We start from the raw sequence: 24,787 nt of genomic DNA, 5'->3' as shown, positions 1-24,787 counted from the left end.
ATCCCTACCCTCACAAGTGTGTAGGAAGCATCTACGTAGGGCGCAGCGAACCTCTGGATCTGGCTGCACTCATCCTCTGGGTTTGGCCAGGTCGTGACTCTGTCTGGCCAGCTCCAGCGACCCTCGGTCTGCCTGGGGGGGAAGCCGAGGCAGCCCACAAGCCGCTGGGGAAGTGCTGTCTCAGGGAAGGCTCCTGGTGGTGTGGGGAGTTTCAGCCCGCATGGAGTGAACTCCCGGTAGGCAGTAACTCTTCAGGACAAGGCCGCCCTTTGCCTTTCCCTTCTTTTCCTTTCCTTTTCCCTTCTTTCCCTTTCCCATTCCTTTCTTTCCCTTTCCCCCCTCTTTTAAAAACAAAACAAACCAAAACAAACGGTCTTACATAAGAGAACTTCTGGTTTCTACAAGAAGTTGGAGAGCCTTAGTAACACACACACCTCTTGTGTCTCATTTAAGTGATTGTTTGTGTGTGGGTGGGTTTTTTGTTGGAGCTGATGTTTCACAGCTCAAGATAAAGGTTAGTACAGCTACTACTCTGAGTAGCATGCAACCTTCTAGCAATCAGGTATTTGACAAGTAGTGAAAAGAGGCAGTGAATTGGGAAGGAAAAAGGATTAGGGTATCTACACAGATTCATGTATTTTATGGAAAATAAAGGTTGCAAGTAGTTGTAGAAAAATGTATTTAAAAGGTTTCTGTAAGGCCAAAATCAAATATGGACACTAATGATTCACTATGCTACTAAGTATACATGGGTTTCTTGTCTCTGCATCTGTCCCAGGTGTTTGTTTTCCTTGGTACTTTGCTTGGTACCTAGCTTGGTACATATGGGAAAATGCAGGAATTTTCCTTCTGGAATGCAAAGATTTGTCCTAGTATCCATATTTTTAGAAATTTAGTTGCATCTGTATGCTTTGGTTTGACCCAAATGCCTATTGAATAAAATAAGTGCAGGAAAGCGCTTAAAATAGAGTAAACGAAAGTAAGAGAGTAGTTATGCAATGCCTTTCTGCAGCCATCTTTGTAACTCGGCACAGCACAGGAAACTTCAGAAATACTTGTACAGCCCTGCTGCTTTCACTTTGGGGCTGACTGGAATCAGGGAGAGCTGCATTGCATAGCAGCAAATGCCAGAGCTTCTTGGAAAACACTTGTGCAGAAACGGGCTGGAAACAACAACTGCATTCATATTTAATACAAAGGCTTTGTTTACTTGAGTGTTCCGTACAGATACAAGAATCGGGAAAGGCTTCAAAAATATCTATACATTTTAGGGAGAAAACTCTTATCTGTACATTTCCTTGGAGCTGAAATGGATACCTGCCGACAAAGAATTCTCCCCTGGTAGCATTAGCCCAGCCAAACAATTGCCTGAAATGCAGTTTTTATTATTAAAATATTGTAAATGAACTCTACCATAGTAAATGACAGGATCACTTTAAATATCTTATTCTATGCTGTTTTCAATTTAGCCTAGTTTAGCATATAAATAATAACCATGTCTGACAGCAGCAGTTGTGGCATTTTATAACTTGGGTTTTCCCCTATGGGGAAGAGTACCCTGTAATTTATTTGACAGAAAACCCAAGTGAATCACTGAGCAATATTTTTGCTACCTGAGTTCTTTAAAACCAAATGACCCTAAGAAAAGGAATGCAAAGGGTTGCCTAGTATCACTTGTATCGAGTGATGTATCCATGTATCAAAACAAGGGGATGCTATGAAAACTTCAATGATTTTTCAATTAAAATCTTAATGCTTTCTAAATAAACAGAAACATTACCGTTCTTGACACATTCCTGCTCTACCACTGTGTATTTTATGTCAGGTTTCTGTATGACTCTGAAGATATTACTACAGTTGTAGTAACACAAACATTTATACTATGGGATTGAATTTGGTCCAAGTTTTTGCAAGCCTGGTCACACATCCCCTGACCCCAGACACGCTTCTCTGGGAAATTATAGGTACGCAATACCGTGCCAATTAGTTGTCTCAGACATAAAGATAAAACAGGTTTGCAGGAAGCTGATGATAACCCTGATGGAACTGTGTGCCTGCATGTAACTTAAGCCCACTTGTGTTAGATTTTATATATTTAGACTATGCTAAAAAACGATGGCTAGATGATCTGTTTGTGTAAGAGTAACAGTGATTGCTGACAACGCTGTGTAGTTCTTACAAAGGACCGGCTCTCCCAAGTGCAGGTGTTCAGCACGCGTCGGGGAGAGGCCGTGGTGGGCGAGGCTTCACCCTCTCCTTGCTGCTGCCTTCTCCCTGGAGCCTGCTGCGGGCTCTGCGGCGGGACCGGGGCAGATATCGAATGCACCCTCGCGGGGCGGCCCTATGAGGATTCTGGAGACTTCAGAGGAGAGCAGATGCAGAAGACCAGGAGGGCTGGGAAGCAAAAATCACGGGCGCCGTTCTCGGGGCTGCACGATTTCCGAAAATGGAGTCGGGGGGGGCGGGGGGGACCTACACAACATTACTTGAGAAACGCCGAATCACGCCGGCTCAGGCAGCCCGAGGCCCGCCGCCGGGCGAGGGGGGCCGGCAGAGGCCACAGCGGCCGGCGCCGGGGGCTGCGCGGGGCTCGGCGGTCACCGCCCCTGGGCGGGCTCCCGCCCCGCGGAGCCTGGCGGCGTGGGCCGGGCGCGGTGGGCCGGGCGGCCCCTGCCGCCGCCGATAGGCCGCGCCGCATGGCCTGAGCGGCGCCGCCGGCCTAGCGCCCTCCTCCCGCCGCGCCGCGCCGCGCTCATCCGCGCTGGGAGCGGCGGGCGGGCGGAGCCGGAGGTCGGTCCCGGCGCGGCGGGAGCTCTCCGCGGAGGGCGGGCCGTCCCGCCGCCGGGTGGCTCCGCCGGGCCGCGGTCACCCCAAGGGGGAGGCGCGAAGGGGTGCGGGACACACCCGGGCGCCCAGCCCGGCAGCGCTGTGCGGCGGGGCCGGCCGCGCTCGTTCAGCCGCTCGGGGCTGGACAACGCCTCCGGCCCGCGGCTGCCTCCCCGCCGCTGACAGGACCGCGGCCGCCCCCGTCCTCGCCCTGTCAGCCGGGCGGCCGCCCCTGTCACGCGGTCCCCTGCCGCTCGCCGCGCTCGGTGGAGGCGGCACAGAAGCCTCGGCGGGGCCCGCTCGCAGCCGCCCCAGCGCCGGGTTCGGCTTCTCCCCGCGGCGAGCCGGGGCCTCCCGCCTTCTTCCCGCAGGGCCAGGATGCGGGGCCTGGTGGTCGCCGCTTTCCTGCTGCAGAGCATCGCCGGTTCGGGCGCGTTCGCCAGGCGGAGGAGAAATGTGGACCCCGAAACGAACATGAACATCGTGAGTGGCGCGGCGTTGAGGGAAAAGTGCCCGAAACTGTCAGCGGGTGTGGCCGCGGGTTGTAACGGGGCGAGGAGAGGAGCAGAGGGGGCTGTGGGCGGCGTGCGGCCCCTTCACGGCTCCACGGCGCAAGGCCGGTGCCTCCCGCCCTCAGCAGCCGCGGCGAAAGCCCCGGGAGACTTCAGGCACTGGTCAGCGGTCAGCCTGCCGCTGCTGACACCCTCTGCTTACACGTCGTCTTTCTCTTCTCCTCCTTCCAGGTCCTTCTTGGTCCCCTGTTGCCTGTGTCTAATCTTCCTCTCACATATTTTCTGATCCAGACCTGTGCGTTTTGGTAGAGTCAGGACACTCTCTTTCTTAACCGCTAGAAAAGCGCATGTTTATGAAGCATACTCGTGCTGCTAGCACGATGCTCCCGTGTTCTTGCCCACAGCTGCTTTTCTTCCCGTTTGCCATTTACTCTCTTAACTTTATTCTCCTTCTGCCGCAATAGCCAACTCCAGGAAATATTTGCTCTTAGAAACTGGTGTAAGTTGCTCTTTCCTCTGCCCCATCTAAACCGTGCTATTTTCTCATATGTGCGAGAAGATACTTCAAGCTAGAAATGCTATAAGAAAAGAAGTGCTTGAGTCATTAGTATCATCTAAATATCATTTCGAGGACTGAAAATAGTAATTTAGTGTAAGCCTAATAGCATTTGAATGGAATTTAGCCTTAAAATCATTTTGGAATGTTAACGTCACTGTGGATGATTAAAGATATATTTAAAAGAAATAGCATGTTTAATTAAATGCTCCTTCTCTTCCTTGCCCAGCAGCCTAACAGTAGAACTCCGATCATGTCTTGCATTTCTTACATTTTTTCAAGGCATGGTTGGTGTCATAAAACCAATTAAATAGCAAGTTCTCTGTCATCCTGGAGTTGCACCAAATGAAAATAACATAAAGCCCGAGACTTAAGAGATGGGAGATAAACCTATTAATGAAATAATAGTGTTGAACAAGTGTGGGGTTTTTTATTATTATTTTCTTGTTTGGTTTGTCAGCAAAGTCACTTAAAAGCCCTGCAACAGACATAAGGTTTGAGGAGAAAGGCGAGTAACTACGAGCTGAGGTGGCAATATCAGCAGCTCACACATGTGAAGAGTGTCACCTTAGTGTTTTAAAGCTGCTGTATTTGTGGTTCATTTCAGCACATTGCCTAAATATGATTGTGTCTTCTGTATAACAGAGAATTCAGTAAGTCTGCAGTGTTTTTAAAGAAGCCTTTCTCTTCAGGAGGGATGAACTCTTCCCTCCTTCTCTTCTTCCATATGCCCCTGTGATGCCAGTGGCTTTTTGCTGTCCTCGCTTGTTTGTTACTGGAAGATACCGCTTTCCTTGAGAGCAGACAGTTTCAATTTTTGTCTGCCAAATCCGTGTCTCGGTGTTTTGCCCTGTTATCATAATCTCCTTTTCAACACTTCAGTCTCCTTTCTCACTGTAAGCAGCGTGTGAGTAACTAATGTGACAGTGGATGGGGACAGGCTAGGAAGTCCTCCCAAATTCCTAGGATGAGGTTTGTGCTCTGGCTAATTCCTGACTCTATACTGAGATAAGTCTCATAAGAAAACCTGTCTGCATCAAATAGGCGGGTGGTATGGCACATTCCTTTAATTTCACATCCCGCCTTTGGAAGGAACCCAGAGTACTTTGCACATGTTAATAAACTGAGGAGCCTGGCAGTCTGACTCCAAGGTGGTTTCTTTTCTTTCTTCAGAGTCAGATTATTACCTTCAGGGGATACCCTAGTGAGGAGTATGAAGTGACAACAGAAGATGGGTATATCCTTTCTGTTAACAGAATTCCTTATGGAAGAAAAGGCCGTGGGAGTAGCAAAGGTAAGATTTATGTCTGCTTGGAAAAATGGGAAGTCATGAAGAAGGCCTCTGATTTATAAAATTCCTGTAATAATCCAGAAAAAGATTAAAGACTATATGACCTATGCAGTTAGAATGTTTTATTGGTGAATGTTATGGCCCAAATAGATTAGGCACATGTAGAGTGACTTGAGTAAAGGAGGGAGAAGCAGTTAGAAAGCTATATTTTCCTGGCATTGCCTTTTTGTGACATTAATACAAGTCCTTCATTGTTGTTTGATTTTTTGAGGGGTTGAGATTTGTTGGTTTTTTTAAAGTAATAAAGTGTCTTGAAAAGAGATTGATGGCAACATTATTGGGTTATTTCAAACCCCATTTTTAAAAATGTTTCTTTGTAACAAATAAGTTTGTTAAAAATGCCTGACCATTTTCAGAAGTAGGGGCAGTTCACATGCCTCTTTGGTGAAATATAACTAAACTACAAGAGTTCCCACCAGAATGTTCACAAAATAATTACTTCCTGATTTCTGCATAAAATAAGAGTTCGTTTGTCAATTTTAACCTCTCTGAAGCTCCCGTTGCAGTAAGGTACAAGCCAGACCAATGGTACCTTCATACTACCTGGGTGTCATATTTTACACAGCTGCTTAAATAGGTAAAACAATATAATATCTGAAGAGATAAAATCACTTCAGAACATCTTGAGTAAAATGCATTTTAAAATATATTGCAAATTAGGATATGTAACAGGTAGTTGACAGTGTAACAGTCAGCCCAGACCAGGTTGTTTTATGGATGTGATTTGATGGGGGACTGGCAGGAGCATTGGCATGTGCCACCAGAGCACTGTTACAAGCTGTAAGAATTACTGGGAAAGGTGGTATAAAATCATGGAAGAGATGCAGGGGGTGTACAGGTGAGGAGGTGGGGGAGAGGCAGTAGAGGGGGAATGTAAGCTGAAACTTAAGGGACCGATATGGGCAAAGGTTTTTGCAAGGACTGAGTGATGGAATGCTTTAAAAATGGGAGGAATATATGTGGAAGAGGAGAGTCACACGTAGCCTTTGACTTGCTATCCTCATACACTGCATATGGAATTAACAGTGTATTTGAACAGCAATGGCTGAATTTGGTATCAGTCTTGTCACCACCCCTTATAAAAGATCCTACAGACAATCGCATGCATACAACAGCAGCCTGTTTGCATAGAAACTGTACACATTCTAAGGACTGCCTCAGAACCCTTTGGACTGAAAAAAACTAGGATGAGAGGTAAAAACATGGAGCAAAAAAAATCAGGAATTGTCCTATAGCCTTGGGTGTGAACAAGACCTGTGGAAAAACCCTCCTTTGCCAAAGGCCAAGCAACAGTCTTCCTGCCCTTATCTGTTGGTTTTGTATGAGTTAGGATGTTTGCGCTGTCCGCTGACTCTCACAAGGTGGGTGTGTAAAGATCAGTGCATGGACGAGGCCAGTCAAACCTGGCAGGTGTCTTTGTACTTAAGCATTTCAGAGAAGCTCACAGGAAGAAGACAGGCTGCCTTTGTACCTGTTGATTTTGTCGAATCCTTCATTGATGACAGAAGCAAACAGAAGTTTCCTGACCTGTGGGAATTCTCCACATTCCTCTTGCCACACCCTCGACCCCAAGTTCATGTTTTGCAAAGTGCTTTAATTTTAAAAACAAGGATTACTGAGCACATTTGGGGAAGTACGATCTCCTAGAAGAATGAAGATTTCAAAGTTCATGTTGATCTTAAGTTTTTATAGACTTGGTATCTTTTCTCAGAAAGATACCAATGATGTGTTACTGCTGACTTAGCATATATATGCCATAATTCTTCTTTTGCAATACCTGCATAATGTGAATTGGATCCCTTGGAATTATGTATCACATGATGTTTTGGAACAAAACCTACAGTTCTTCAGCAAAAAAAAAAAAAAAAAGGGAAAATGTTCAGACAACCTAAAAGCAAAACATCAATGATTTTTGGTTTTAGTATTAACTAAAAATCTAAAACAACTGCATAGCATGGGTAAGAAGGGCATGGAAATAAGTCTGTCTTCAGCTTCTTGGGGGTGCAGTGAAGAGAACAAAATGTTCTATAGCTGAAAGGGTAGTTTAAGGACCTACTTTTCTTATTCCCCCTCTGGTGTTTTTAGGATACGAGGTGATACAAAATTATTATTGTCCAAGTCAGTTTGTCATATGATTGTGCAATTCATGTGCAGATCTGGTGACTGCTTGGTAAAGTGAAAAAGGAACTGGCAGAAATTGGAGGCTAATAGGAGAACAGAATTAAAGCATTAAAGCAGTTGAACAGTTTTCCCCTTCCTATGTTATGAAACATGCAAGTAGCAGCTTGAGGAGAGCCTATTCTTCAAAAAATCAGAAGTTGGTTGATCTGAGTTTGGTAAAAGGGAAGAAGGTATCAAAGCTAAAAGTGAACATTACTAAAAACAATTTTAATGTTGGGCTTGAAAATCCTGCACACTGTTCATAAGGCAATGAAGTATTACTGCCGTGGAGTAAACAGTTGTGTTGTACTGTCTCCAGTGCCAGTTTGGCACTGCTGGAGATTTGCTCTGGTTGCAGGGACAGTGTGCCACATGGGAAAAGCAGGTACTGAGGTACTGAAAAGGTTCCTTGTCACAGGTATAAAGCTTGCCAGGAGGCAGGAATATTGCTAATTTGGATTTTGGAACTCACAGTGAACATTTATGGACATGACCTGGAATGGAGGGTGTAGGTGACTGAAACAGTGGTGATTTGGCTGTTTCTGCTGAAAGATCCAAGTCTAAACTATCAATGGAGGAAGTATTGCGTGAGTTAGTATTGTAGTAGAATGATGTGTCATTGGAGGAGGTAAATTCCTGAGTAATCTCGGGCATTGAGCTAAAGTTACCATGTTATCAGATTTCAGTTATTAAAGCAGAAAAAAGCCCCAAAACACCTGTGCTACTGCGAGATCCAGAGATAGGTCTTTGGATTTTCTGAAGGTCATGTTCCTCCTAAATGATTATATGTTAATTTATTTTCTTTGTGTAGAAGCAGGAACCTTCAATTTTTTTAATCTGTATTCCACATAAAGGTGTCATTTCCCTTTTAAGGATGGGAAAGTCAGGAGAGACGCTTCCTAAATTCCACCTGGGTCTTGACTGTGGTTCTTTTAACTGCTTAAGTTAAGGGGAGAAAGTCCTTTGAAACATAGATTTCCTTGTTGGCTACTCGTACTGCTCTTCAGGTTCTGCCACAGCTTTGTTAATGGAAGGGAGTTGCATAGAGATAATACCAGTACCAGTTGCAGAGATTTCCACAGCTCAGCACCCTAGTTTGGCATTGTTTTAACTGGAAAACAAAGATCTCTGTAGCACATACATGGGAATGCCTTCCCCAGGTTTAAGGGCAGGGCAAGGGTCATAAGTATTTTTGCTGTCTTTGTGTTTGGGCCACTTTGCTGAGAATTTGTGAGCTTGAAACAGTTGTAAGGACTACCTGTATTTTTCTTGTAGCTCCTGCTTTTCTCATGTTTGCTTATTGCACATTTGCTGTCTGTTTTGAACTTCAAGGAGTCTTTTGCTCTAGTTAGGAAACTAACAAGTTTCTAGTTTAAAATTCTTAATGATAAAAAGTAGCTTTTCGGGAAAACACGTGATTTCATGGCACTATGAATATTATACAAATTGCTAATCTTAGTAGATTAATCAAGTGGATTAAATATTCAAAGTGCAAATCTAAAGCAGATTTTCAATAACTCACTTGAATTATTCTTAGGCATTCAATTCCAGATGAACAGGAAGCTATGATAAATGCTTTATTTTTCAGGTCCAAGGCCTGCTGTGTTTCTGCAGCATGGTTTGCTTGCAGATGCCAGCAATTGGATCACGAACTTAGATTACAACAGCCTCGGCTTTATGCTGGCAGATGCTGGCTATGATGTATGGCTGGGAAACAGCAGAGGGAACACCTGGTCCAGGAAACATATACACTTCACAGTGAAGCAAGAAGAATTCTGGGTTTTCAGGTATCCTCGCTAGAGAAACTACACACGCTGTTTGCGAGCAGGCTTCTTCCTCTCTTTGCCCATCATCTCAGTTCGGTCACATTGTGAATGTACAAGGTATTTTTTTCTGGTTACTTGTGCTGTCACATATGTGGGGGCAATAAAGGGAAGTTTTATCATCAGTATAGTGTCCTGAGACAGCCTTCATACGTTGGTCAGTAGAACGTTAATTGCTTTCACCGGAGCTTGGTGTGAAGACTCAATCACCAGAGTGTTCTGCTTCATCCAAAGGAAGCTTTTCTTTATGTCCAGACAACTGATCTGCAGTGCAGAAAAGCTCTGTGCAGCTGTTCCACACTGATAACTTTACTTACACAACTGACTTTTTCTCTTTGCTTTGTAGCTTTGATGAAATGGCTAAGTATGACATTCCAGCCTCAGTGGACTTTATTTTGAAGAAGACTGGCCAGGAACAAGTATTTTACATTGGCCATTCACAGGGCACCACAATGGGTATGTGAAGAGATGCATTCGTTAGAATATATTGGGTTTGAAATTATACCAAGTTCCACATATGTGGTTTAATGTTGAAAAAATAGGGATTTTGAAATCTGCTTCTGGTTCTTAGCTGCTTCCTGGAATATTCATCAACATTAAAAAGAAAAGACTTAACCTTTCTGTGTTTACTTGAAGTGGGAAGCTACTGAAATGATAAATTGAAGTCACAGGTAGCCACCAGTACAGTTTCTATTAAAATAAATTGATCAACTGTGCATAATAAAATTAGAATCATCAGGCACGTAGAATAAAGATTCCCATTTCCAGAATATTTTGCTGTATGTAAAGCCTGGCTCAGGTGCTTTTAGATCTGCAGATAGAAAGAGCTGGAAGAGTGTTGGGTTTGTTAGCTGAACTTGTTTTCAGAAGAAAACAAATCCTTCTGATTTGCTTCATTTAATTTGTGTTCCATAGTAACTAGATTAATTTAAAATATCTAAACTGATCCTAGAGACAACAGTTAAACTATTAATCTAAAAATACTTGTGCACACTCAACATATCTTAGATTTTATAGAATCACTGCCAGGTAAAATTCTCATCTAACTTGTGTCAGTGAGGTTTGTTAATTATTCTCATATTATTTACAGCTTTCATTGCTTTTTCAACTTTGCCACAGCTGGCTAAGAAGATCAAAATGTTCTTTGCCTTGGCACCAGTAGCTACAGTCAAGTTTGCCACTAGCCCTCTGGCAAAATTGGGAGTGTTTCCTGACCTGCTACTCAAGGTTTGTATTTGAGTGTAAAAGTTTTAAGCCAAATGAGGTGTCCCTCTCTCTATTTGAAAACAGCATAGCAAAGAATGTTAATAGCTGTGATTAGATTAACATGTTTGACAAGAATACTGGGCCACTTCTCCATAATAATGCTATGGAAGTAAGCGGTGGCTTCTCTGGCTTTACTGCTGTCTAATGAGACAATTTGCATCAGTTTAAAGTAGTATTTTACAATTACAACTTAAAAGATTGAATAAAATTATGTTTTTCCATTTACATCTTTCTAGAATTTACTCTACAGAGATCACATGATTCATTAAATAGTTGGTCTGTTTTAGAAGAGTCATATGATAGCTTTATACAGAATACTTTTTCATTAACTTTAACAGATTTGTTTCACAATTAACCATTAAGTATCAGAAGAGGATCCTTCAGAGGGTGATTAAGAGCAGGATCTTTATTTAGATGCTGTGAATCATCCTCTGGAGGAGTTTACCTTTCCCCATTAACATCAAAGGGAATATAGGCAGACTGGCAGGCTGCAGTAAGTGCCTGAAGTCAGACATTGTGAACACCCTGCGATGCGTCATTTTTAACCATCACTTTTCTTTCCACCACCCATGGAGATTCCCACACGGAGCTGTTTGTTCTGTGAGGTAAACCCTTCTCTAACGTACCTTGTACACATTTAATGCGTGTCTGTTTGCATTATTAGTTCCCTGCTCCAAAGGCAGATACAAAAAAGTGATACTAACAATTGTGGTCTCCTGTTCCTCGTGTAATGAACTTTGTCTAATGAGGATAGCAGCTGATCAGTGCCCTGTGCACATGTTCCTGTTGTGCTGAGGAACTTGATTCTCATGGTGACTTGCAAAAAAACTGGAGTGCAGAAGTACATGACAGCCACAAACCCATGGGTCAGGAGTATCTTTAAAAAGCTGTGTCACATTTTAAGGAAGTGCTCAGTGGGTCATTTTCAAATCCTTGGATGTATCAAAAATACTCATCAAGAGGAAGTGGCCACCACAGCTTATGCAACTTGTTTGTCTTACATGGTTTGAAAAGAGGAAGTTGCAAGCACAAAGCCACTTAACATTAGCAGATACAGCTTAAAATATTTTAGCCTTAAACAGTTCTGAGGACAAGAAGCTGCGTAGTACTCCTGTAAATACAGAATTTAAAACTGATTAGAATTTGAGGTTAGGTTTGGAATTCTTTAATGATGGTCCTAGTTCCCACGTACTTTTTGTGGGGGTAATGGACAGCATCATTTGTAGCAGAAGCACTAACTGTGACCTTCCCATTGGACTGCAAACAAGATTGATAAGGAGATAAATCATTTTCATATGACACACCTGTCACCAGTGCAAATGGAAATAATTACCTCCAGAATGTTATAGTATAAAACTAAACCCAGGTCATTCTATGCAATTACATGTTTGTCCTATGTGTTTGTTATTTTGTAGGACATGTTTGGAAAGAAACAATTCCTCCCTCAGAATTCTTTGCTGAAGTGGCTTGCTACCCATGTTTGCACCCACAGAATACTTGATGACCTTTGCGGCAACATATTCTTTCTTCTGTGTGGTTTTAATGAGAGAAACTTGAATATGGTATGTTTTGGTGACTTTTAATAGCTGGGTTATTGTGAACTCTAACACAGTATTGACTGTGTATCACTGTACTGATTGTCCTTTACAGGTAATTAGAAAAAAACTAATGCCTTCTTCATCATGCTGAGTTTGGATGAATATCTTTCCGTGGTATAGAGGTAGTTGCCCAGCTTGCATGGGTAGAATTAACCTTTTAAAACATTACTGGAAAGCTAAAATACATTATTTTAGATCTGTTGGGGAAGTGGGTAAGAGAATGAATTAATATGATGGTGCAAATATTTAATTCCTTTTTCAAGGAAGTGAGGAATAAAGATAACAGTTTTCAACCATTTTCAAGAGAACTGTTGAAGTTTTCTGGTCTCTTGGTGGACGTGTGCAATTATTTTCTCTGGGACCAATTTCTGGCCCTGCTGATGGCTTCATCTGTGGTTCTAGTTCCAAGGGACTTGTTCACAGGACTTGTTTTGTTAACTGTGAAAGCTAGTTAACAGCAACTGGTGTGAGACTGCCTTTTTTCGTAATGCTTCTTAAAGTGTTTCTAACTCCCTGAAATCAGTAGAACCTGGTATCAGTTTACCCACAGGTGGATGAAGGCTGAGGATTTTTTTTATTGGATTGAGATAGAATTAGCATTATTTTTTTCACCATTCTGTGTGCAAAAATGTACATTTTTTGTATTTTTCTATCAAGGTGAAAGTGCATTTTTTTTGATGTTTTCTTGCTCAGCACATACAGTTTTCATGGTTTTAATGGTGGATAATATTTTTTTTTCTGCCAGGATTTAAGTTTCTTCTGGGTATTTTGTACTTCCAAACTCAAAGTGTATGAAGTTCTGAATCACTTTGGACTGACAGCTACTAGTTTAGTATTAATCTATCTAAATATTAGTTAATGTGCTCCCAATTCTTACAATACTAGCACTTTTTAAAAGAGATTCTGAACATATAAAAAATGCTTAAGGGATATCATTATCAGGTTTAGAGTTCAGCTTTAAAGTTCTGCAGTTAATTGTAAGTAATCCCCAAAACGTTTGAACCTTTTACCTCATCTGTATATATGGCTCTAGTTAACTTTTGTTTATAACAGTTTTAGGAGGAATGGAAAGTTTTCTGTTAGTTGTTCAAGAAGCAATAATGGTTGCAGTGTTGCATTGTGAGGAGTAAACCATATTAATTATCTTGTTGCAGAGCCGAGTGGATGTGTATTCAACACACTGCCCTGCGGGGACATCTGTACAAAACATGATCCACTGGAGCCAGGTAGAGTTTCCAGAATCTAAAACGTCCGTGACACTAGCTTGTTCGTAGAATATTGATGTCTCTGATATTTAAATGGAATAAAATGCCAAAATATATACGTAGCATAGTCCAAGTGAAATTCTGGAACTGCCAGTTGTCAGAATGACAACTGTTCACTGCAGCTGCTTTGATGATACTGACTTATGGTGGCTCACCCCTCTCCTCTATTTCTTTGGAGAAAGGCTAACAGTAAGTACTTCAGACCAACAAACAATACAACGGAATAACTTAACTCAGAGATGCTGTAACAAGCATTTGCTCCTCTTTCAGCAAACCCTGTTTTGATTACAAGTTATATTTTTAGCCAGTGAAAAGCAGCAGGCTTTCTGTTCTGTTCTGTTCTATTCTCTTTGGGTTCATTTTCTATTTTATTAGTGTATTTTGAATTTCACTTAAGTGCACAATTTCATGCCTCTGATGCTATTGTGCCTGAAGCTTGCTCAGCAGGCTGGCAAATACGAGAAGACATTTGCCATGGAAGCAGTGGTCAGTGCTACTTGTGATCTTGTAACTGGACTTGGTCATCAATTCAGAAGCAATGTGTTCTGCTGTACATAGCTGTTCAAGTGTTGGCTTGGAAAGAAATTTGTGAAGACTTTTTTTTTTTCCAGATCCCTGTTATATAGACTTCTGTTTCTGAAAAATAATAGGTCGTAAATCATACAGAGTAGACTTTCTAAGAAAGTTCCAAGCTGTGTTCGTATACATTTAGACAGCAAGGTAAATATTTCTGAAACAAGCATGGAGCTGCCACATCCTGGCTTTGGATACACTAAGCTGTTTTCCTTAATCTTTCCTACCACTGCTGTGAAAGAGTGTGGAATCTTAAGGGACAAAGTCTAATGGTATTGAATGTTAATGTTTCCCACTCCTGTGACACTGGGCAAAGCAGTGACACTTGTCTTTGTTAATACTTGGCATTTCACTGTCTCTTGTGTCAGTTGCCTTTGCCAGTTCTCTATATGACCTATACTTTTTTATTCCTGCAATAGAAGTGTTGCAGTTCTTCTTTATATGTGTGAATATTTATTTCTAGGCTGTGAAGACTGGGGAACTCAAAGCTTATGACTGGGGAAGCAAGGCTGCAAATATGGCTCACTACAATCAGGTAGACATCTTTTATGGATATGTTATAATTCTTGAGTGTCACAAAAAAAGTCCTTGGGCACTTCTCTGGGTGCTGTGTTTATGCTGCATGCTAAAGAGCCACTAGTGTTGCCCAGTAACCAACTGGAGATCTGCCTTTTCCAAAAAAAAGAAAGACAGGACTATAGAGCTCTGAGGTAGTCCTAAGTCAATATGGAGCCCACGCTTGGATACAAAGCTCTGATGGCACACTGTTTCTTGAGGGTCATCCTGCCTGCCTAGATCATGAGATCCCACTGCACTTCTCACAATAAGGCATAGACTGTCAATTCATGTGTATTGCTTATCTTCAGCCTGTTTAATCTCCACGCGTGTTTGTTTCTAAATTGCTGTGTGCAATACTAAAAATATTTTGCCCCTTGCCACTTTAGTGACTAGGAAAGTTGGCAGTATCATACTTTCAGAGTAGCAATCATTTTTAGGATTTGATTAAGGTTTAGAAATAATTTGAATGGAATGCATACTCTGAGACTTCTGCTACTCTGCTGTCTTGTCCTACTGTCTTGTAAACTCCTCATACCAGATCTTTACTGCTATAAGTGCTATCATATTGCAGGACTCCTGGAGTTACATTTTTGGTTGAGTCAGGACTCCATCTCCATCTCTAGCTGCCCAAGAGAGGAAGAGAAAATGAGAATCTGATAGATTCTTGCATTTGCTAGTATGTTACACTGCCGTGTAGTATCACACTGAAGACTTGTTCTTTCTAATGCTTATGTTTTCACTTTCCCCCTCTGCAGTCTGCTCCCCCTTTCTACAAAATAAAAGAGATGACTGTACCAACCGCGGTGTGGACTGGTGGACAGGACTGGCTGGCAGACCCAAAGGATGTTGCTATGCTGCTCACTCAGATCACAAACTTGGTTTACCACAAAAACATTCCAGAATGGGAACATTTGGATTTCATCTGGGGCCTTGATGCACCTTACCGCATGTATAATGAAATAATTAACATGATTAGGAAGTATCTCTAAACCAGCATGGTATCTCAGAGTATTAGTTCACCAGGAATGCATCTTTTTGGAACATATGCTTTTCTGGCAATAATGCTACATTGTTTATTTATGATGCATTTTTAAAATGCCAGCAATGACTACTGAATTGTATTCATATTTGGTTTGTTTTTCTCAGTATTATTTCTCTCTCCTGCAGAAATCGTCATTGTATCCTGCTGATTTTGCACATGGTGGCATGGTATTCAAAAAACAGCAGTGTGACTCTGCACAAAAGGACTATGTCATGTGCATATAAATTCAGTGACATGCCTGAAGACAAGTTAGTCCATTCAGCACCTCAGGTGCTTGACAATTAAAACAATAAGTATTTCACTGTGCGTAAAATACTGCCATTTCTCAGTACGTTGCCACTTCTGAGTACCTTTCAGAAGTACTCTTTGTACTGCAGTGACCCATTTGGTGCCGGTACTTTAAAAAGCACTTAGTGACTTTTTGCTTTTTGATTATTTTAGCCATCACATACAAGCTGGCTACATCAGATGACTTTCTTTTTCAATATTGCCCAGAAGAACTGTCATGAAGCCAGAGAAGATCACCACTGTCAGTTGAAATCTCCTATTTTGGGACTGATTCATTGCTGCATTTTTCTTGATTTAATGGTGTCCCTGAAGCCTTTCATATTTCACGTACCAGCTATGGATAAGGATCATTATTTGCCCTTGCAGATTCCTGGAACAAGAGAAGCAGTTAAAAGAAATACCACTTTCAGTTAGCTTTGTCAATAGGTTATGGCTTTCAAGGAGAATGATGTAACATATTTGTGTTTTGTTTTCTTTGCACTGACCACTAGAAAACAAGGTCCCCCAGTATACTACTGGCAAGGGAAGAGCCAAAGCATTAATTCTATAGCTTGAGTGACTTAATTTGCATGGACTTTTCCACCTAATCATCTGCTGCTTTGAAGATCTGTTTACTTCTTAGCTGCTTATGTGGTGCTTGCCATCATTGTGTTCAGCAACCGTACAACACTCTGGTGAAGCCTGGCAGTATTAACAGCAGTTTCCATTTGTCTTGGTTTCCACTTCAAAATGGGGCTAAGCCCTGATTTAATGGGGGGAGAGGATTCACATCTGCTTCAGGGGTCTGACTTTGGAGCTGTAATTGTCTGTGGTCTAGGTGCCTTGCTCTTTCCATTGACTATGCGGAGGATTTTGGCTCCTCTGAATTGCACAAAAGTTCCGTGCCAAATGTAGATGTATGAACAATCTCCAGAGTCAGTTGTCTCAGTCCAGATGATAATTTCTGTGCCGTGGTTGGATTCAACCCAAATTTCTGTCAGTAATCCCAACAGGATAAAAAGCCTTTTCTACATGGCATAGAAAATAGTGCATTTTAAATTGAGGCAAACTTTTTTTGTAAAAAAAAAAAAATAAAATTGCAAAATGTTGCATAAGCCATAAATTAGGGTTTGTTTGTTTGATTTTTTTTTATTATTATTCCTAATTCAGACTCAGGGAATCCTCAGGCTTTGTTTAAGGAAAAAGTGGTTCATGATATTTCAGTTGCGATTCCTAGCAGGATCTCTAAGTCTGCTTTATATTTGTGGCAGCCATATTTGCTTCACCTTGCTGTGCTGAAAGGAAGTTTCTGTGGGAATCCAAAGTGGCTAACTTAGCAGTTGTGAGGGTATGTGATACAGCAAGAGCCATGTGCATCATGTTTATTAAGCTTGAGATATTTCAATAAACATGAGACCTGCTTGGAGTTCGGAGCGATGTGTTGTGTTTCACTTCTTGTTGTTTCATGAATGCATGTGAATCTTTGGGACAGAATCCAGAAAGCTGAGTCTGTTTTTCAAAACTATTCACCCGTAGAACAAGTACAATAAAAAAGTAAAATAGCCAAGTAAGCTTCCATTTTACTTTTGTCCTGAAAGAGGCTTTTCCTAAGTCTAAAAGACCATTCATGTTGTTTTGGGGGACTTCTCTGAGACTTTTAAGTAAGGTACCAATTGTAAATAACTGCTCACAAGACGGAGTCATTTTCCACGCCTCCAGTGAGGCTCTTTTCAAACCACTGACATGGTGGAAAGCTTCTTGTATCACATTCTTAAAGCTTGGGTAATTGGATTGCTTAACGGACTGTCTGGTAATCTCATAAATAGCATTTAACCACATAGTAAGGCAGGGAACTAATCTTTGCTGTGGTATGTTTGACCCAGCTTTTGACCTTTGCCATCTTCAATAATAAATATACTCAGGCTGTACCTTTCTGTACATTCTGAATACAGTAGATGTGCAGTCAAGATAGCAGGATGTATTAAATCCTATGTGTTGCCAGCTTTGTCAGCTGATGAACCCTTTGTGCCTGGAAAAAAAGCCAGAATAGTGGATGCTTTACACAAAAGCCATTATGGAGCTTCTCTGCTTCGCTGGAGCAGGGGTGGCTGTGGGAATTGTGAGCTGCTGTGCTCTCCCTGGCTTGCTAAAGTTACAAGCACTGTGTGACACAAACTTGGAGAGGTGTCAGTGGAAAGAAATGTGCAAAATAAGACACCCTGAACATAGAGGAGAAGAGCGAGAAGCTTGGTCTAATAAGAATGAGCAATGATGAATGGTACATTTTTCAAAGCAGACTTACATACTTAGTGCCTGTCCTATAGACATCTTTGTGTTATAGGTGTATATATGTATGGTGTTGAAGGATGTACATATATATATGAAGCTGAATGTCAGCTTTTGATAATATAAAAGTGTACTAGCATAACAGAGGGCATCAGACATGATCCAGGGCTTTGACTTAGAGATGTACGACACAATTGGGCATATGAGGGCTTACGCAGACATAAAGGCACGTGTTTTTGTTCACATGTTGTGCTTTGAACTTGAAAAAGATTTTTTTATAGTCATCTGCAAGTATATTCACACTTTTCATTTCATGCAGAAGGCCTAAGGACGGTAGAGTGCGTGTAAGTTAGTGGTGCGTACTGAATGATGTACTAGCTCAATGCAGAGCATTTTTACACTATTTAGTGATTCTGTAGCTAGTGATAACACTGACAAAAGTTTACACATCAACTCAAACAACATACAAGTGCCTCAGCATCGGAAGTTGTGCTAAAACAGAGCTCCTACTCCCTTGGGCCCTGTAAGAGAAGCAGTTTTGTCAGCTTGGGAACAAAATAAACTAGTTTTCTATAAATTACTCTCTATGGTGAATGTGCCATACAAAAAAAAAAGGAAATGTGAATACGTTAATGTCATGAAAAGTTACAAATGGCTTTAATCTGTAAGATATGAGAGAGAAACCTTGATGGCTGAATAGGTTTTCTAATATATAATAAAACGTGGCTCTTGGTGGAAGATTTTCCTATAATTAAAGTATTTATAATGTCTTCTCCCTTTCTTTCATGTCTTATAAAATGCAAACTCATGCTGCAGCATGGCCCATCATGAGCTTGCTAATAATGGCCTCTCTTCTCCAGTAGCCTATTTTCAAATAACTTCATATGAACAAAATAATTGAAATCATCGATGAAATAAAAATTTTTGAAGGTTGGATGGACAGTAGCCACACCTGTAACAGGATTGCCTAAGTCTTATTTTCTGAGGATACTGAGCTGACAAGTCTCTGTATTGCATTCTGACTCCTCCAGAAATGATGAATGTGTGTAGTTGTGGAGGATGCGAATCAATTTCTCGCTACTGAATTATGAATTCTGAATGAAAGAATTTTAGGATCCTTTCCTGATGGTTATTATTTTGAAAACTGATCCTGATAAGGTAAAGCTTGAGAATTAACAATTTACTTTGCTGGCAGCTTTCTCTCCCCAGCCATTGTTAGAAATTCATTAAAAAGGCCTTTGATTAAGCTTTCTTTCCATGCTGGCTGGAGAGGTTTTCAGTGAAGCTTGGTTGGGGAGGTGGAGTGTTGGTATGAAAATATTTTGATTAAGAAAATGTTTTAGTTGTGTTAAGAAAAGTATTTTGTGTTTAGGCTAAAGTTTTTCATCAAAACTGAAGAGGAATGTGTGTTCTTCATCCTCAAGTACTCAGCATACCCACGGGCTCAGGGTTCAAGCTGCTTACCTGGGACGTGAGGAGTAGAGGCTCATGTCCCTTCTTTCCATTCAGATCCTGGACTTGAATCTCGGTATACCTAAACATAGGTTGAAAAGATGGAACTGCAAAGCTCCCTCTCTTCCCTCCCAAGCTGTTAGACCTGTAAGGCCTGTGAGAGATCTATGCCTACCAACTTTTTGTCCTGCTGCAAAACAGCGTCTGTTTTGTTATCCCTGAACATTTCAGCAAAGTCTAGGAACTATTTGCTGGTAACTGTAACGCAACAGAAAGCAAACATGTACTCTGAAAGCAGTTCTCGCGGGGAGGCCTGAGGCCGGGCTGTGGGGAGCAGAGCTGTTGGCAGCGGGTTTCTGCACTGGGGGGTGCTGTTGCATGCGGAGAGGCCGCTGCAGCGCAGCACGGGGGGGCACGAAGAGCTCGCTGAGACCCGCACCCTCGCAGAGCTGCCACGATCGCTGCTGAACAGTGTGTCTCCTTGCACTCAGGCTCTTGGAGTAAGGTGAGTTAGGATGTGAGGACATCAGGTTTATTGTGTTTTTCCCGCATGGTAACGATTTCTTTTAAAATGAGAGAAGGGACTGCCTCTGCCTTCCTTTGCTCTGGTTACTATCCTGCTTCCCTGCTACTGTCCTGAGCAAGTTATCGACCCTCTTCCCCAGCACCCTTTTTCTGGTAGAAGGCTCAGCATGCACTGGGATGTTGCCTTATCTCTGGTACAACAATAATCCTACCATAGAGAGGGGGAGAAGAGGAGGAGGGAAAAAGAAATTTTGCCTCTGCTGCTGTGATCCTGGTTTCAGTGTGGTGATCCTGGTTTTCCCTCCTGCTAACTTCTCCTCGTTTTCCTACCCACTTAGTGTTTTGCTGTTTGCCTTACAGCTTGTACCCAACAGTGCAGCCTGGGGTAGGTGCTTGCATCTTGTGCTCATGTGGAATCTATTTAAGACCCTTTGCGGGGCCTCATTCCAAACTATGTGCCCTTCAACCTAAACTCTGTAGCAGGAGTATCGATTTTTTGAGAGACCCGTTTAGAGTCTTGTAACGCATGGGAAAGCTTGGCAGCATCGTAAGTTGAGCGAAAAAAGCTGGGGTTGATTGCTGAAGTAAGTACAGAAAGGATTTGTGTGTACTTTGTCTTTTCTTCACGTCGTACCTGGCGCTGACAAAGAAACCCAAGTTAGCAGAGCGGAAATACGTGCTAAGTGCTTGTTGGTGTCTCAGCCAAACCGCTTGAGCTCAGTTTCTGGAGGATAAGGGTTTGGCCTCTCTGAAGCACGAGGATTCCTTCCTCTGAGCATACCCGCTTGCTGAGCCCGACCCGCTGCCCAGCCGGGGCGAGCCTCGCCAGCGGAGCCCGGCCCGTGCCGCGGGGCGCCGGCAGAGGGGGCGCGGAGCGCGGCGGGCGGCGCTGCCGGCCCGGCTCCTGCCCGGCCGGCGCGGGGTGCGCCGGCTCCGAGGTGGGCGCTGCTGGCCTTGCGCCGTGCTTGGGCTTCGTGGTGCAGGCTATGCTAGTAGTAAGGCTGCAGGATTCCGCTGTTTTTCCTTAAGGGGCTTAAGAGTATTTTTCGGTGACCTAATCTGCAGGCAAAATGCCTGTTCTTTAAATTTTAGCTTATGGGCAGCAGTGGTTCTAAAACTTCGTGAGACTTCGCGTGGCTGTTAGGGATTAGTCGGAGGAGTGTCTTTAGGCAGCTGAGCAATTTCTGTCAATCTCCCTTTAGGCAGATTTGGAATACATTATAGAATACATTTAGTCCCTGCATAATTCTAATGAAACAGAGAATCGCATATCCCATCCGGGAGGCTTAATTTCTGATTGTAACTACATAAATCAACGGAAAGCATCTCTCGCAAGAATATTTTCAGACCTGGACGGTGATTGAGTTACAAATGCATTTTTCATGTCCTTATTGTGAAATGGAGGCCAGGATAAAATACAATCAGAAGATTGAAATTAAGCTCTTGGATACAGATCCTCATCCATTAAATTAGTGTCTCTCACTGGGTTTTCGTTTCACTACATTCAACAGTCTGAATTAATTGAGTTCAACAGAACAGTCTCACAACAGCAGAGAATCTGAATCTATTTCTGAAATGTATATGCAACAGGTAAAGTCTTCGAAGGCCCTACCATACCTGTCTCCAACAAAGAACTTCTGATTGCCTGAATAATAGCACAGATAATGTTACTGTTTCAGAAACTCCTTGAACTCTAAGGAGAGAGCAAAATCTGCACTTCCTTAAGAGCAGAATCTCTTGAAGAGAAAACAGTTGAGACTGAAAGAAAACAAGTATTAGGAGAAGTCCATGCATAGTTCAGAAAAGGTCACTGCTAATTAAGCATTCTTAATTATTGAGAAGCAAGGAAATTCTGTCTCCCATTTCCCCCCATCAGATTTCTTTTCTGAATAGCAAAGAACTAAAATTCTCTGAACAAGCTAATAAAGTCATCCAGGAAGTTGAGCTCATTTCTAATATTAGAATAAATGCTATACCTACAAAAGAGGTGAGTTCATAGGAAGCTGATGACAAGCTCTGTTTCCCTAAATGTTCAAAGCTTTGTTTGTCTTCTTCTAAAAGCACAAAAGAAGTGATGTCTTAGTGGTTAAATCAAAACCTCCATCATTTACCCCTAAAATACTTTTAGCAAATTAGAAATGTTGGGAGTCAAGCCTCCCAACATTTCTGTCTGCTGTGTCCTTGCCTGTGGTCAAAGATCCTTTAAAGGACATAGCTCTAACCAGTGGATCTTTTAATTGCATAAGTTAGTTTGATACTTGGGTAAAGGATGATTTCCATATCATATTGCTCAAAGAGCTGTTGAGATGTGGAGTGAATATTGTAATAATGCAATACTACTTGTCACTAAGAGTTTTTTTGGAAGCATAATGAGATTTTACCTTGTATTCTTCCCAGCAACTGGGGGATATTTTGTTCTTCAAAAGTTCTTGGCTCAATTTTGCATCTAGTCAAGTCAGGTGGATTTTGCCAAGTCAAGTAGATAGAGGAGCAAAAAGGAGAACATGACCTCAAAAGTAGATGGAGATAAGTCACAGCCATCACATTCAGACTGGAAGCATAGTGTAGGTCTCCTTAAGGTTTTGATTTAGCCTGTTGTATACCCAAGGGATCATTAAGAAGAATGTGTGTTTGCACACATCCATTACGCACCAAACATCCACAGGTCAGTCTGGGGGTTTAGGTACATGTACATCTTCGGTAGCAGTCACATAAAAAAAAAGTGGTAGGTTGTATTTCCTTACCTATAAAGGCAAAAGAAGAACAAAGGATGACACAATTTAAAATTAGTAAGAGACAGCAGTTTTTCAAGTGTGTGCACTAAGTGGAGTGGGAAATGTCCCTACCCTTTCTCTGAATTCCAGTGTTAGAGTTCTGTGTTTCTGCTTATTTTTCCTATCGTGCAAGTCTCTTGGAGAGCTCCAGTGATTACTCTGGCCAGCTAATTCTGTTCTGAGATTGTAATGCATTATACCACTTCTGTATAACAGGAAAGCGAACTTCCTCTTTAAAGCTATGTATTTCTAAGTAAGGAGGATTTCTGATGGGCGGAGTTTTCCCTTGAGCAGGCTAGATAAAGGCTTGCAGGATTTACAGACCTCTCAGACTGCGATCAGCATGAACTGCAGCCTGCCAGACAGAGTGCTGCTCAGCTATGCGATGGATGGACAGCAGGACAGGTTGTACCTTCAGTCTCTTTGGGACTTTGTCACAGCAAAGGAGCCATTGATCCAGTCACCGTTTTTTCCAGTGCTGTTTTCTTTTACAGCATACATGACTTTCTGTCTTCCATATATTGCACTGGACTTTTTAAGCACTAGACTACCAAACTTGAGAAAATACAAAATCCAGCCGCAGAACTATCCAACTCTTGGGATGATGGTGCCTTGCATTATTCAAAGTGCGTATCACCACGTTGTTTTGATCTTTCCGGTGACGTTTCTCCACTGGTACTGGAGACCAATGAATCTACCAGTGATAGCTCCAGAGCTGCCTGAGGTCCTGCTGGAAGTAGGAGTTTGCCTGCTTCTGTTTGATTTTGAGTACTTCCTCTGGCATTTGCTTCATCACAAGGTGCCTTGGCTCTACAAGACCTTCCACAAGGTGCATCACAAGCATGTGTCAACGTTTGCTCTTACTACACAGTATTCCAGTGTATGGGAATTGCTCTCACTGGGATTTTTTGCTGCTATCAACCCAGTGCTCCTCGGATGCCATCCTTTGACAGAAATGATTTTCTTCCTTGTAAACATTTGGTTGTCAGTGGAGGACCATTCAGGATACGACCTTCCGTGGTCAACTCACCGACTTGTGCCTTTTGGTTTGTACGGAGGAGCACCACATCATGATCTCCATCATCTGAAATTCAAATCAAACTATGCTCCTTACTTCACCCACTGGGACAAATTCTTTGGGACATTCACAGAGTCGCATTCTAATTAAGGATATTTACCTGTGGATGAACTCTTTTTATAGACTAAACTGGGACATTAATTTTTCAAAGACATACAAAAGATTGTATATTTGAAGCTGCCTATAAAAGCAATAGCTATTTATAACAAATCCTCTTAATATATGTGTATTTGTATGTATACTTGGAACTATGTTAAATGACTGCAAATGGGAGGGTAAATATCTGTTGCTTAAATTTGTTTGAGTCAAAGGTGTAAGGGAAGCATTAAGAGACATTTTCTCTTCTTTCCTTCTTTCCAGCTTTCATAAAGCATATATTGTATTATTGTATGATGTTTTATACATACGCCAGAACAATTATCTTACTGTTGTAGGATGATTTATGATGTAAACAGAAAATGTACACATCATGGATTTTGTGGAGTTTAATCTGCCAGAGCATGTTATTGCACAATGATGTTGTAAAATATTGCTGCCAAACAAAGCTAGTTGGCTAACTGTGCAGTAATTTTGATATTTATATTTTAAACCTTGATGTACTGTCTGTTTTTAATAGAAAATAAATATGGTCATTCTTTTAAAATTATATTCTGTTTCATTTTATTCATTCCTCTGTTCATATTAGGAATAGGTATGTTTCCTTTTGCATAAGCGTTGTTTATTTGAGTTTCAGAGTTTCAGACTTTTCTTATTAAAATATTGTCAAGTTATTTCAAAAGTGAACCATTTACTTTTTCTCCAGAATCACATGTTGTTTTAAATAGTTTTCAGTTTTGTAGAAACAGAATATAGAAGAATGCAGTTTAAAAAGCCAT

The 24,787-nt window shown here is 41.8% G+C and overlaps 2 protein-coding genes across 4 annotated transcripts; both read left to right on the top strand.

Moving 5' to 3' along the window:
- The first annotated feature begins 2,709 nt into the window (after nt 1–2,709).
- LIPA (lipase A, lysosomal acid type) lies at nt 2,710–17,223 on the top strand. Of its 2 annotated transcripts, XM_072870383.1 has the most exons (10): nt 2,710–3,309; nt 5,068–5,188; nt 8,994–9,192; nt 9,575–9,684; nt 10,319–10,455; nt 11,910–12,056; nt 13,247–13,318; nt 14,394–14,465; nt 15,244–15,437; nt 15,656–17,223. In XM_072870383.1, exons 1-10 carry the CDS (start codon nt 3,205–3,207, stop codon nt 15,813–15,815), a joined length of 1,317 nt encoding a protein of 438 aa, XP_072726484.1. In that variant the 5' UTR covers nt 2,710–3,204; the 3' UTR covers nt 15,816–17,223. The 2 variants fall into 2 exon arrangements, with proteins under 2 accessions (XP_072726484.1, XP_072726485.1); XM_072870384.1 differs by having other exon boundaries at nt 2,712–3,309; nt 15,244–15,799.
- Nucleotides 17,224–19,943: 2,720 nt separating this feature from the next.
- Nucleotides 19,944–24,537, top strand: CH25H (cholesterol 25-hydroxylase). Of its 2 annotated transcripts, none has more exons than XM_072871367.1 (2): nt 19,944–20,040; nt 23,051–24,537. In XM_072871367.1, exon 2 carries the CDS (start codon nt 23,178–23,180, stop codon nt 24,000–24,002), a length of 825 nt encoding a protein of 274 aa, XP_072727468.1. In that variant the 5' UTR covers nt 19,944–20,040; nt 23,051–23,177; the 3' UTR covers nt 24,003–24,537. The 2 variants fall into 2 exon arrangements, with proteins under 2 accessions (XP_072727468.1, XP_072727469.1); XM_072871368.1 differs by having other exon boundaries at nt 19,974–20,040; nt 23,129–24,537.
- The last annotated feature ends 250 nt before the right edge of the window (nt 24,538–24,787 follow it).

The sequence above is a fragment of the Ciconia boyciana genome, chromosome 8, assembly GCF_034638445.1.
Source record: "Ciconia boyciana chromosome 8, ASM3463844v1, whole genome shotgun sequence".
NCBI lineage: Eukaryota > Metazoa > Chordata > Aves > Ciconiiformes > Ciconiidae > Ciconia > Ciconia boyciana.
The sequence above is the reverse complement of the archived record's forward strand: the minus strand, read 5'-3'. Positions and strand labels throughout refer to the sequence as shown.

What these genes read in the sequence shown, in the direction of transcription:
- LIPA (XM_072870383.1), top strand. Translation starts at nt 3,205, where the DNA reads ATGCGGGGCCTGGTGGTCGCCGCTTTCCTGCTGCAGAGCATCGCCGGT. An exon ending in ATGAGAGAAACTTGAATATG is followed by an intron (nt 12,057 to 13,246) that starts GTATGTTTTGGT and finishes ATCTTGTTGCAG; the next exon opens with AGCCGAGTGGATGTGTATTC. An exon ending in CTTGATGCACCTTACCGCAT is followed by an intron (nt 15,438 to 15,655) that starts GTATAATGAAAT and finishes TCTCTCCTGCAG; the next exon opens with AAATCGTCATTGTATCCTGC.
- CH25H (XM_072871367.1), top strand. Translation starts at nt 23,178, where the DNA reads ATGAACTGCAGCCTGCCAGACAGAGTGCTGCTCAGCTATGCGATGGAT.